This window comes from Beta vulgaris, chromosome 2 (genome assembly GCF_026745355.1).
Source record: "Beta vulgaris subsp. vulgaris cultivar EL10 chromosome 2, EL10.2, whole genome shotgun sequence".
Lineage (NCBI taxonomy): Eukaryota > Viridiplantae > Streptophyta > Magnoliopsida > Caryophyllales > Amaranthaceae > Beta > Beta vulgaris.
Genome location: NC_079203.1, coordinates 19,479,847 through 19,493,868, shown reverse-complemented (window position 1 = coordinate 19,493,868; position 14,022 = coordinate 19,479,847). Strand labels below are relative to the sequence as shown.

The following is a 14,022-nucleotide window of genomic DNA, read 5'->3' as shown; positions in this document are numbered from 1 at the left end:
ACGTCCTAATTAGTGATGTAGTACACTTGAACGTGTGAAGAGTGGCCTTGGAATCTCTAAACAGTCGTTTGAATACTCTTCCAAGCACTCCTCCATATCTTGCTCAACTTCCCTTGAAACGTGGAGGTGTGGCACCTAACTTGATGCTTGATAAGTTATGGCCGACTATTAACAAGGAAAGGAGTTGTAACAATCAGCTAAACACTTCAAATTGCACGCCACATTCAAGCTTTGCACGCCTAGAATGTAGGAGGTTGTTATGGAGCTGATGTACTTGTGTCTAGGTTCATTCAGACACTCGAACATTTTTTTCCTTGTTTGTAGCATTGTTTCCTTGCTTGTAGCCTAGAACTAAGGCCTTAAAGGAAGCAAAATCAAATGAGAAAGGAGAGCTTCATGGTGAAGGATGCTAAGCTGCAGCAGGGTGGCGTTCCAACAACCCCTTTTTCTTCAGTTCTGGGCAAAGCTTTTTCCTTCAGCAAATGGCTTGAAATTGTGAAGATATTTTGTTAAGGATATGTATTTTAATTTCCTACAGGATATTTTTCTGTATTCCAACGTCCTATAGTGTAACGTCCCAAAACTTTGATTTCAAAACTTTATAAAACATTCACTTATCATTAAAATATCTGACCAAATCTTTAGGGTGTTACCACCACATCTATCGTTAAAAATAAATGCAAGACTAATATTAAGAATAAAAATTTAGCTCACAACCCAAAGTATCAAATCAACCAAATTAAGGTGTCTAATTTAAACCAATCCAAAACTAAACAATCTCAATTATCAGTACCATAATATTTATTAAACTAGGTGAACTTAAAAACTATATATTCGCTCATTCCTGCAACGTAGTCCCTTTCACCAACCTGCACAATATAAATAGGAAAAGAACAAAGGAAAACAAAAACACAAAAATTAGCGAAAGCTAAGTAATTACAACCCCATCCAGTAAAATAATAATAATAATTATATTTTGAAAATAATTTTATGCATAATACAAACAAGTATAACGTAGTACAGACAACTATAACATAATACAGACAAGTATATAATATACTTAACCATTTCAATTATTTCAAGTTTATATGAGTCATACAACAACAAATTTAATTATTAGAGGGGAATTGAACGTCAGTAGGCCAGGACTAATCCCAGTAACCACCTACTTCAACATGGGTCGTCACCCAGATAGATTAAGAGCAATGGCCAATATCATTTTGCAGAACGTCCCTAGTGTGCACACCCCTCATTAATCTAATGGGTATCCGCAATGCGCACCTATAGTATTAGGAGTAAGACAATAAGAGTTGTAACAGAATAACAATCAAGTACTGCTCATCACCTATGGAGGATCCAAGTCCACATGCTATTTCCCCCAATAATATTTCCACTTTACGTGATTAATATATTTTAATAGTTACGACACATCAAACATCACATTAACATTAACAGGAACATCTTCAGTTCAATAAATATTTTTCACAACTTGACCACTTCATAGAATTATAATGATCGTCTATAATTCACAATAACAATACATCCATCATTATAACCTCGTAAAGTCACAATACCAACTTATAATACCATTTGGAACATCATTAACTCACTAGTTGTACCCACTAAGTTATAATACCAACATTAATATAATTTTTAATATGATAGTTACATATGTACATTATAAATTCGAAGGTAATACCAAAATACTAGTAGATACATATGTATGATACGCAGGGATAGTAGTACTAAAATTAATTAATAATAATAATTTTAGTCATAACAAGTACTAATACTATTTATGTCACATAATATACATCTAACATAAACATAGAATCACATAACCACATGTATTACACATAGTACATACAATAATTCATTACGGGATTCTAGTTGTTGATGGACATTGTGAATTACCTCAAACGCGTCCCAAGTATAGCAATACCAACTACGCCTTCTACGAATTAAGTTTCCGTCTACAACAAATAATATATCCTAAAGTTAGTCACTTAATATAATATTCCGAAAAATAATTAACCAAAGTTTATAAGATTAATAATAAAGTTGAACATCCGAAATAGGAAAAAAGAAGAAAGAAAATAAATTTAAGGAAAATTTGCGAGAAAACACCTTATTTGTTTAATTTTTTGTAAGAAAACACCTTATATATTTTTTTTTTTGTGAAAAAACACCTTATATAATATTTTTTATTAAAACAACCACCTTAATGTCAAAATCTGGCCAACAAGTCAACTTTCCGGCATTGACCCATGTATTATATCTCTCTCCCTACGCTTGAACTACACGCACAATAAAAAAAACATATACTTTTTTCATTCTTTTGTTCAACTTTTTTTGCGTTTAATTAAACCCTAATACTGCCAAAAGTTTCTTGCTTGCCTCTGGTCTCTCATGCTCCTCTACAAAAAACAAAGTAGATTGTGTCAGTGCTTTGTCTCCTCTACATCAAAATCCACCGTTTATTGATTTGGGATATAACTCAGCATCAAGTTGTTAAGGGAAAATCAAGACTACAACATACATGTGAGTTTGATTCTTTATATTTGTGTCTTAGACTCTTTTTATATCTTCTTTTCTTTTATGTTTCCAAAGTAATCTCAACACATATCTATACGTGGGCAGTTGGGCATAGACCATAGTCTTTAGAATTTTATTATTTTGATTTCCCTGTATGATAGCAGCCACAATATCTATAATCACATGTAATTGCCATATATTTTTTTATTTCAAATTGTTTACAACATAATGATACCAAAAGTTGTATATAATATTGCATCTACAATAAATTCATAGTTTGACACCTACCTGCTGCTAACTAAGTCATCTATTTTTTCATGTTTTAATTTTGTTCAAATTGTACTTGATATATTAATAACATTATTTATAATTTATGACAGGATGGAAACAACAAACACCATATTGAATCCTAAAATCGGGATTAACACGGTTGTACAACTGAAGATATGGTATGGTGGAAAGTTTGTATTTGAAAATAAAGAGAGGATATATGATGGAGGGAGAAGTTTTTTAAAGGGGGTATATCTCAATTGTGTTACTTTACTATAGCTCAAATTATAACAGACTACTTTGGTGATAAAAATGGAGTTAAAATATGGTATAGGAAAAAAGGGAGAAGTTTGACTAATGGCCTAATGGAATTTATGATTGATTCAAACCCATATGATTTGTTTGAATCTAAGGATGAGCATGGGTATATCACTATTTTTGTAGAGTATGACAATGGAGCTGAGGAAACCGATAGAGTATATGGTGATGGTAGTGATGACGAAGGTTACAATGAAGGTTCGATTCTTGGTGGTGCCAATTTAGATGACTGGGGTGATTTAGCCGCCAATGATGGTTGGGAACTGAAGTGAGTTTCGGTTCAAACGGAAGAGGAGATATGGGTTGTCTTAGTAATAAACCTGCCAAACTTAATGTGAGGAAGAAATCGGGAAGGAAAGTCGGATCTCTTAGGGGACCTGAAGTTGATGATGTTGTGTATGATGAGTTTGTGGACGAGGATAGAACAAAATGTGATCTTTTTGCAGAGGGAGTTGATAGAGACTTGACTGGAAGTGTTAATGTGAGCTTTAGTCAAACAAATATTGTAGGTGAATCACAATTGGATTTAGAAATTGTACAAGGTGAGGAAGTTCATGTTCCCGAAGATGAGGACTTAAATGAAGACTCTAACGAGGAAGGTAGTGACATTGGATCTGATGAGGAACACGACAAGGCTCCCGTATTCAACCCAGAAGTAGACTTTAAGAATCTTGTTGAACTGAGAAAGGGCTTGAAATTTCCTTCAGCAAATGTTTGTATAAAGGCACTAAGGCAACATGCGATATTAAACGGGTATGACTACTACTTCCTTCATAACGATACTACAAGAGTTAGCGTTTACTGTAGGTACAGATGTAAATGTCCTTTCAAGGCAGGTAGGTTGGTGAAATGTGGTTGTAATTATCCCTGAAAATGCATGTTCAAGATTCATTGTAAAAAACTAAAATTAGAAGAGACTTTTCAAATCAAAAGCATGCGGCTAAACCATACTTGTGGCTTCCATAATGCCAACCCTAAGGTCACATCTGAATTCTTAGCGGAAAGATATATGAACCATTTTAGGGATGAGCCTAACTTGAGTTTGAAGTACTTTAGAAAGCTTATTTTGAGGGATATTGGTGTTGATGTGAAGTATTACAAGGCATATTATGCTAGGTTAATGGCTTTGTATCTTATTCATGGGATTGCGACAGAGCAATACAATAAAGTTTGGGATTATGCTACAACAATTAGGAAATACAACCCCGGTAGTTCTGCTTTTGTCATGGTCACCGGAATAGAACGACCTCCAATTGTCTTTCAAAGAATGTATGTTTGCTTACAACCTTGTAAGGAAGGTTTCATACAAGGTTGTAGGCACATATTAGGGGTGGATGGATGTCACTTAAAGGGGATTTGGCCAGGGGTATGTCTAGTAGCTGTTGGCAAAGATGGAAATAACAACTTGTTTCCAGTTGCTTGGGCAGTGGTGGAGGTGGAAAATACAGACAGTTGGACATGGTTTCTTGATTTGTTAACAAACGACCTTGGTTCAGTCACTGAAGACCTCACCTGGGTTCATGAGAATGAAGAGTTGACCTTCATGTCTGACCGACAAAAGGTATATCCTAATGACAAACTTCTATCTTCTGTGATTCAAATTTACGAATTATCATAAAATTCACATTGGTGATTGATTAATACAGGGTCTATTAGAAGCATTTGCTAGAGTTGTGCCAACTGTAGATGTTAGATACTGTGTCAGGCATATCTGGGCCAACTTTAAGTTGGCTTTTGCTGGTGAAGCGTATAGGCAAAGCTTTTGGAAAGCAGCTAGAGCATCGACAAAGGTTTTTTTATAAACAAATCCTTTATTCAATTATACATATCTTTTTAACATTTATATTAACTATTTCTTACTTTGTTGTTTTAAATGCAAGGCTCGATTTGAAGAGGGAATGGAATCAATCAAGCTTTTGTCATTAGATGCCTTCAAATATTTGGACAAAATTCCACCAAAACATTGGAGCAGACATGCATTCAATCCAAAGTCCAAATATGCCATGCTCCTTAATAATTGTTGTGAATCATTCAACAATGTTTTAAGGGAAGCTAGAGACAAACCTATTTTGACCATGATGGAATGGATACGACAATATGTGATGAAAAGAGCTTTTGAAAAGCGTGACGGGCTAAGAAAGTTTGAGGGAAGTATAATGCCAGCCGCTATGAAGCAACTAGAGGTTGCATCTAATATAGCTAAACATTGCTTTGAAACTATATCTGATGTTGATTTGTTTGAGGTGACCATAATAATAACAGATTTGTGGTTGACCTCAAACAAAGAACGTGTGGCTGCTTTAGATGGGAGTTGTCTGGTATCCCTTGTTGTCACGCCTTTAAATGTATTATGAAATACAGAGGCAACCCAGAAGAATATGTACATAAGGCTTATAGTAGAGAGGCTTACTTATTAGCATATTCTCCTGTGTTTCAACCAATGCCTGGTATAAAACAATGGGATAGAACTCTGGATCCACAACCCAACCCCCCTGGGTTTAAGAAGATGTCGGGAAGACCATCAAAAAAGAAGAGGACTAAGGAGAAAGGTGAAGAGGAGGCTCCAAAAGAACCTCCGGTTTTGAGAAAAAGAAAACCAAACGAATGTGGGAATTGTGGGAACTATGGGCATAATAAATCAACGTGCAAAAATCCAAAAGCCCCCCCCAAACCGCCTGCAAAGAGAGGAAGGCCACCGAAGAATGGTGGTGATCAGCCTGAAAGTCAAAATGTTCGTTCATCCCAAGCACCACCATCATCACAACATTAATTTAGAGAGTTAGTTGGTGTTCTTTTAATTTTTGTCTATGATTTTGATAAACATGTAATGAAACTACATTGGAGATGCTTTATTAAATACCTTGACATTTGAAAACTGTACAATGCGCTTGGAGGTGGGCAGAAAATGAGATAAATGACCAGCTCTAGGCTGCTTATTCTTAGTGACTTGCTGTACGCCGCAGAATCCTCCTGCGATCATCATTATCTTTGTGATTGCTTTTATAACCACCAGTAAGAAATATCCTTCCTGCAAACAAATGAGAAGTTCCATGAGTTAATTACAACAATAAAACAAAGATATTCAAACTATTTTTGTCCTTTTTCTCACAATGAGCAGATCCGTTTCATTATGACAACTTTGCCTTATTGGTCATGGTGAATAGTTCAAAGTGCATCAAAAATAAGGCAAGAGAAACACAGGAGTTCTTGATACTCCAACTATGTACGATCAATTCTAGATGTCATCCAGAAACAAGATGATCTAGACCCTTTAGGCGGTAATTTGTACCAGCCAGTTGGAGGAAGAATATGCAAGTTTTACGTAAAAATGGAATTATGAAGATCATTCAGAACTTCTTAATTTGGAAAATGGGAACTTAATACAGGGTGGAGGGAGTATAACAATCGATACAATAATTTACGAGAGAGTAATTGCACCAAAGAACTTGTCTAACATCATCTGCTTTTAGACAAGGACTAAAAGCTTAAAGGAAGATGAACCAATATAGGAAACCACTGAAAAACAAAAATACCAAACAATGTCTTACTTCACCAGCAAAATTAGTGTGTAACGAACAAAATTACAGGACCCCTGAAACTTATTGAGAGCTACAATCTAGGTCTAAATGGTCGATGGAAATATGATAATTATTCAATCATTACTTCGTTAGATAATATACTTTTTCTTATGTTTGTTAGACCAAGTAGTTTATTGAGAATTTCTTCCAAACTCTTTGTTACTTTCAATATAGAAACTATACTCACAACTATAACAAATTAATATCGATCATTAGCAATTAACAAAATAGAAGTAAAAATCAACAAAGTTTTTATGATTACCTTTCTTCCATTGACAACACAGGTGGACCTTTGTTAGCCTAAATTTCTTCATCTCTAACAACTCCAACTACTAATTCATCTCCGAGGGCCTTAGCCTGCCTCAGTGCATTAGCATGGCCGTAATGCATCAAATTGAAACATCCATCCATGTATACCCTGACACGCTTCTTTTCATGTGCTTGCTTTTTCAAAATACCAAAACCATAAATAAGGCAAATAGTGAAATCCAATTCCACCAAAGTAGCTAGTCGACAGACCGAGTAGAGCTGTTGTGACCATTATTCCGCCAAATATGTGTGGATAGTAGCAAACTCCATCCAATATCCAACTATGAATTTCATATTCCATTGCAACACCAGATTCCCCCGGGACTCGTGGTGTACTGGACAATAAGGAACAAAACTGCAACACCAATATATAGTTTAAATCAGGATACAAGAGCTTGAAATAAACTAATAAGATAGTATCATGACTGCTATAATAAGATGTAATCTAGTGGCATTTGCATGCTTGCTCTCCATGCAATGATATTCTGCCATAGAGGGCAACATCAGAGCATCAACTAATACGACTAAGAGGACAATCTATACTTGAAAAAAGCAAAAGCTATTACAAATTCCTATAAGATTTTTCAAGCAATTTATCCTGATTTATAATCTCTGAAATTCATATGCTAGGAGACAATTTGTATTTGTGAGGGAGGTAGATAAGAGACAAACAAACAAATGGGAAGAGTGGAGAAAGAGGTAAGGGGAGAGAAAATGGAAGAGCACATACCTGATGCTTATCAATGGAGGAATGACGGAATCGAATCAACTTTCCAGATGCTTATCAATGGAGATGGTGTGAACTTGGGAACCTTCCAGTTGCTCTCCCAATTTTCTCTCTCCTCATTATAACAAAGACAAATAGAAACCCATACTTTCTTATGTATAGCGTGAAGTTCACACACTCAAAAGAAAAAAGAAAAGTGAGGTCAAACCGGAAAATTGACTTTTTTTTTGCCGGAATCCAGAAGTAAGGTGGTTATTTTAATAATATAGAAAATATAAGGTGTTTTTTTACAAAAAAAAATATATAAGGTGTTTTGTCACAAAAAATTAAACATAATAGGTGTTTTTTCACAAAATTTCCTAAATTTAAAAATATTTCACGTTTTCCAAATTTTTGAAAGAAATTTTGAAACAAAGAAAGGTGTAAAGCTTTCCATGTGACAACAACACCCATGTGCTGCACCATCACACCTTTTTTTTGTATTAAAACTTTGAAACTTGACCAAAAGAATTTAAGGAACTTGAATCAGTTTCTGCAAGCAGCACCGAGAAGCAGGAGAAAAAGAGCAAAGAAGAAAAGAAAGAAGAAAGAATAAAAAAGAAAGAGAAAAAAAAGACCGTCGTCGTGCTCTGGTCAAGTCGTCGGAGTCGCGGTGTATTTTTTTCCTGGTTGAAACCTTCGAAACAGAACAATGGTCATTCGAGATCTGAAATTTAGAACTTGACAAAGAGATGAAGAAAGTGTACTACGTGGGAAATTTTTGGGCGTTTGTGGTATATATATATGCAAATCTAGGGTTTCAGTAAAAGATAAGTATTTAAAAAAATCTAATCCTTTCCCAAAACCAACTCAAGTTATAATTTCAGAATTTTCTTTTCTGTCTATTTTTCTTTTTGAACGAAAAAGGTGATAAAATCTGAATTTTTTTTTGCAATTTTTCGATATATATATATTTATCTTTTTAAATGATAAAAAAAACTGGTTTAAAAAAAACGAATTTTCATAAAAAAAATCTGATTATTACTATTATATTTTATTTTCAGAATTTTATATTTATAAAATTTTATTATAAAAAAAATAAATTTCATAAAATAGTTACAAAAATTTGGGATATTACATATAGGGTAACTTAGCTAATGATTAGGAGAGGTACATGAACAATATTCTTTTCTGCTTCTCTTATTTTATTGCTTTAGTTAGGCCAGCAAATGACATCCTTTTGGGCTGATTTTTGGACTGTAGCTTAATAGGTCTAGTTTATAATGCTTTTGGAATCAGATCATTGCAGTGAATATTGAAACTTTTATGTTAAGTTTACTAAGCTATGTGCCTAGTGTAACTCTTGGTCAGTTTTGACCAACTCTTAAATCTTTGTAATTTTGATAATCTAAACGTTGAATGAGTGATTAAAACTCAAAGTAGACTTAAACTAGAAGCTCATTGTTATAGTTTAGTCTTGATTGGTGGTATATTGGATTGTGGAAGTGGTGGTTGTTCGTTCATTTAAACCAGTTTGATATAATTGTTCTATCCGTTGTTCTTTGCAATTTCAAATGCTCTTGTTGTCTGAGTCTTTATGTATCAGCAAGCCTTCACTTGCATGTTCACTTGCACGTCCCTAAGTAGTTACAAGCTAAGTCTAAGTAGTTAATATTTAAACTACAACTCAATACTTAATCTACTACATAGTCATTTCGGACTTTAGGGAAAACAAACAACTCTAACTACTTTAATTAGTCGAATAAACAACAAACTAAAGCATACATGACTCTCCTAATAACTTTAACAAAGCAATAAAGATAGTAATTAACTTAGCTAATCATGAATGATTAATTAACTAAGCTAACCAAGGACTCACTAACAAAGGTTTCACATGAAATGAAAGAATTAAGAACATCTCTTAACGTAGTAGCTATCATATGCATAAGTGGACGATCAATATATGGAGCTCCATCATCCTCCCCTTCTTTGGAAGAGCTTGACCTCGAGCTAGGTAATTCTTCATCTTCATCATGAAATGAACTTAAATCAGCAACAATGAAAGTAGCAGACACGCCATAGTCTCCTGGAAGTTCGATTTTGTATGCATTGTTGTTCACCTTCTCAACCACCTTGAATGGACCATATGATCTAGGGCTAAGCTTTGATTTCCACTTTGAAGGAAAACGTTCTTTTCTAAGATGAATCCAAACCATATCTCATGGCTTGAATTGCACATATCTCTTCTTCTTGTCCAATCTTTCTTTCACCTTCTCATTTGTTTTGGCAATCTTGTCTCTCATATACTCATGTAACTTTTGGATATCTTTGGCTCGTGTTTCAGCTTCATGGCTATATTTTGTGGGCGTTGGAAAAGGCGCTAAGTCTAAAGGGGTGCAAGGGTTTAAACCATAGACCACAAAGAATGGACTAAGACTAGTAGTCTTGCTAGGAACACGATTGTAGGCAAACTCAACATGAAAAACATCTCCTCCCATTGTTTAGGGCTTTTTGTGGCTAGGGTTCGAAGTAGGGTTCCTAAGGTACTGAATTTGAGCTTAGTCCCCATCTTCTTCCATAGTGTAAGCCAAAAGTGACTAAGAAACTTGGAATAACAATCATTCACCACTGATTTAGGAACTTCATGCAAACGAAAAATGTCCCTGAAATTCAAGTTAGCAATAAACACAACATCATTAGTAGTATGGCAAGCCACAAAGTCTGCCATCTTAGAGAACCTATCAACCACCACCACAATAGAATCTTTTTGGCGTTGGGTTCTAGGTATCAGTATGAAATCCAAGCTTATGTCCTCCTATGGTGCTTGTGGAATAGGTAAAGGCATGAACAATCCTTGAGGAAGCAAGTGTCGGTTAGCCTTTTGACATATTAAGCACCTCTTGATGAGAAACTCGACATCTCTTGCCAATCTAGGCCAAAAGAAGTATTCACATACTAGCATGGGTGTCTTCTCAATACCAAAGTGACCAGCAAGGCCACCTTCATGGAACTCCTTGATCAAAGACTCACGAACAATGTGCCTAGAATACACAAACGATTTCCTTTGATAGAAATCCTTTGAGTAGTTAGTAATCTCCTTGAGCATGGTTATGACATTTCTCGAACTAGACACCATAATCCTTGTCTTCCTTGTAGCAATCCTTCAATAGTTCGACGCCCATCACCTTTGGACTCAAAGTTGCAAGCAATAAGTACCTGCTTGACAATGCATCCGCACCCTTATTCATCTTCCAAGCCTTGTGCTGAATGGTAAAATGGAAAGTTTGAAGATATTCCACCCATTAAGCATGTCTAGGTTGTAGCTTTTGCTGGCTTTGAAGATACTTGAGAGCTTCATGATCAGAATGGAGGATGAATTCCGTTGCAATGAGATAGTGCCTCCAATGATCTAAGGCTCTAACGAAGGCATATAATTCTTTATCATAAGTGGAGTACTTCCATTTTGCTTCATTCAATTTCTCACTAAAGTAAGCCAAAGGCCTACCATATTGTGAAAGTATAGCTCCAATTCCCACGCCAGAGGCATCACATTCAACTTCAAAAATCTCATTAAAGTTAGCAAAGCTAGAATAGGAGCACTAGTGAGTTGAGCTTTTACCTCTTCGAATGCTTTGTAAGCTTCATGATTCCATTAAAACTTCTTCAGCTTTGTAATCTCAATTATAGGTGTCATGATGGCACTGAAATTTCGAACAAACCTTCTATAGAAGGAGACTAGTCCATGGAAACTTCGAACTTGTTGCATTGAGGTAGGAGTAGGCCACTTCTTGATTGCTTGAACCTTTTTTTCATTCGCTTTGATCCCTTCACTAAATACAATAAAGCCTAGAAAAACAACTTGACAAGAAAAGAAATGACACTTTTCTAAGTTTCCATACAAACATTCGGTTCTTAAGACTCTAAACACTTGTTCTAAGTGTTTTACATGCTCAATCTCATTGACACTATGCACCAATATATCATCAAAATAAACTACTACAAAATGGCCAAGAAATGGCTTCATAGTTTGATTCATTAAACGCATAAAAGTATTTGGTGCATTGGACAAACCAAATGGCATAACAAGCCATTCATACAAACCTTCCTTTGTCTTAAAGGCTGTCTTCCATTCATCTCCTTCACAAATTCGGATTTGATGATAACCACTTCGCAAATCTATTTTTCAAAACACTTTAGAGCCATTTAAGATCATCTAACAAATCATTCATTCTTGGAAAAGGAAATCGATATTTGATAGTGATCTTATTGGTAGCTCTACTATCCACATTCTTCATTTTTTTCTTTAGAACCCCAGGCCTCCTTCACAACTTCAATATAACCATGTTGATCAGCTAGGAAGTTTAAAAACTTGAAAGGCCTTCCACCTTCATCTTGATGCTTAGCAACATTAAAATCAATGGAGAATGATCTGAAATTCCAGCAGCATGATCATCTATAATCACATCAGAGTATTAACATTGACAAAAACTTTGTCAATCCTACTAGAGATTCTGTCAGGACCAATACTCTTATTATTCCAAGAATAAAATACTCCAGTAGTAGGAGCCTCCATCAACTGAGCATTCAACACAAAATTTCTTAAGTCCACAGTCTCAGCTTCACTAACATCATTACCATTCAATCTATCTTGGGCATTATAAACAACATTATAGTCACCAATCAAAATACAAGGCTCCTGATAGTGAGACACAAAATTACACAAATCCTCCCAAAGCACTCTTCTATCAGCAATAGTATGGAGACCATACACAACAGCCATCTGGAAAAGAGACACCATAGCTATTATGCACCTCCATAGCTATGACTTGCTCAGTAGCAAACTGAACAATAATCTTAACATCATTACTAATCCCACCAACCCAAATTCTTCCCCTAGGTGAGTAATTATAATTATTCACCCAACTCCACCTAGTCCCAAATTTTTTTTGGACTTTCACACTATTTTGACTTCTTACTCTAGTTTCAAAAAGGGCACATAATGAGATTTTTTGAGAATGAAGAAAGTTTTTAATTTCCTTCACTTTGATAAGCTCATTCATACCCCTCACATTCCATGTTGTAACCTTCATTATGATAAATAGGGATTAAGTCCCCTAGCACCCCCAGGACAGCTCCCAAGTAAACCTGATCCAAATTGAAGTTGCACACCACTCTGATTATACCCTTGTTTTCCTTTATCTTTTGTCATTCTTGTCACCAGTCTCCATTATCCTTCATCTGGTGCAGGACTGGAAACAGGGGTAATAATAGGAGTAACAACAGGTTCTTCTGTAACCTCATTTACCTCCACAGTCTTTTCCTGCACCAGATCCTCCACTAATTGTTCTGCATCTACTAAGATTGTGGGGGGTATCGGAATAGCAGTCTTCTCAACAGGCACTACTTTCTTAGGAATCCACCTTTGAACAACTCTACTAGGAGCAACACTTTTACCTCCAAATTTATGACCCACTACCTGACATTTTTTACAAAATGTAGGAACCCAATCATACACCAGTTTTTGTTTGAATACAGTACCATTAGGGTCTTCCACTACCAACTCTTTAGGTATTTCCTGAGTAACATCCATCTCAATCAACAAATGAGCATAAGAAATTCGTAAGCCCTGGATGGTACATTCATCCGCATAAAGTGGGACACCTAGTACACTGCCTATCCTACTCAAAGAGTCCTCTCCCCAGCAATTCATAGGTAGGTTTGGCAGCTTTACCCAAATTGGAATTACCTTTAAAACTTCCTCATGAAAGTTAAAACTGGCACTCCATTGCTTAACTATCATAGCTTTACCAAAGAATAAGTGAGGCCTTGAAAACAGAATATTATCCCTTTCCTCCCTAGACTTCAGTCTAACAATAAAGAAACCTTCATCATGCTTAAACACTTGAGTCTCTTCCTGGGTTTGCCATTGAGACTTAACATATTGAGTGATAGCATTCAGAGTAGGGTTTTGTCCAACTACATAAACCACAACAACATTTAACCAACATTCACTCATTTTTTCCACCTCGATTTTGTCTAATTTAGCAGTCGGAATTCCATCAATGAAAACAGGGGGATGAACTTGAGGCCCATACCTTTGTCTGAAATTCGGCTCTAGGAAGTAAAAGACTTCCATTTTTGCTTCGCTACTTCAGTAAGGTTGTTTTTATCACCCTCTGGATTTTTACTAATCTCCATATTACTAACAATCTCATTAGAAATTATCTCTGTATTTGTAACTTCAGGAGTTACTGTTCCATTAGATTTCTCTCCCACAACCTCTAAATTTTGTTGCTTTTGTGTCTG

General features: G+C 35.5%; 2 protein-coding genes across 2 annotated transcripts; one reads left to right on the top strand and one right to left on the bottom strand.

The window, feature by feature from the left end:
• The first annotated feature begins 4,057 nt into the window (after nt 1–4,057).
• On the top strand, nt 4,058–5,893 carry LOC130590461 (uncharacterized). The gene is made up of 4 exons (XM_057392904.1): nt 4,058–4,684; nt 4,770–4,913; nt 5,004–5,359; nt 5,485–5,893. Exons 1-4 carry the CDS (start codon nt 4,058–4,060, stop codon nt 5,891–5,893), a joined length of 1,536 nt encoding a protein of 511 aa, XP_057248887.1.
• A 7,050-nt stretch (nt 5,894–12,943) lies between these two features.
• Nucleotides 12,944–13,732, bottom strand: LOC125494736 (uncharacterized). Its single transcript, XM_048638497.1, has one exon. It carries the CDS (start codon nt 13,730–13,732, stop codon nt 12,944–12,946), a length of 789 nt encoding a protein of 262 aa, XP_048494454.1.
• Nucleotides 13,733–14,022: the final 290 nt, after the last annotated feature.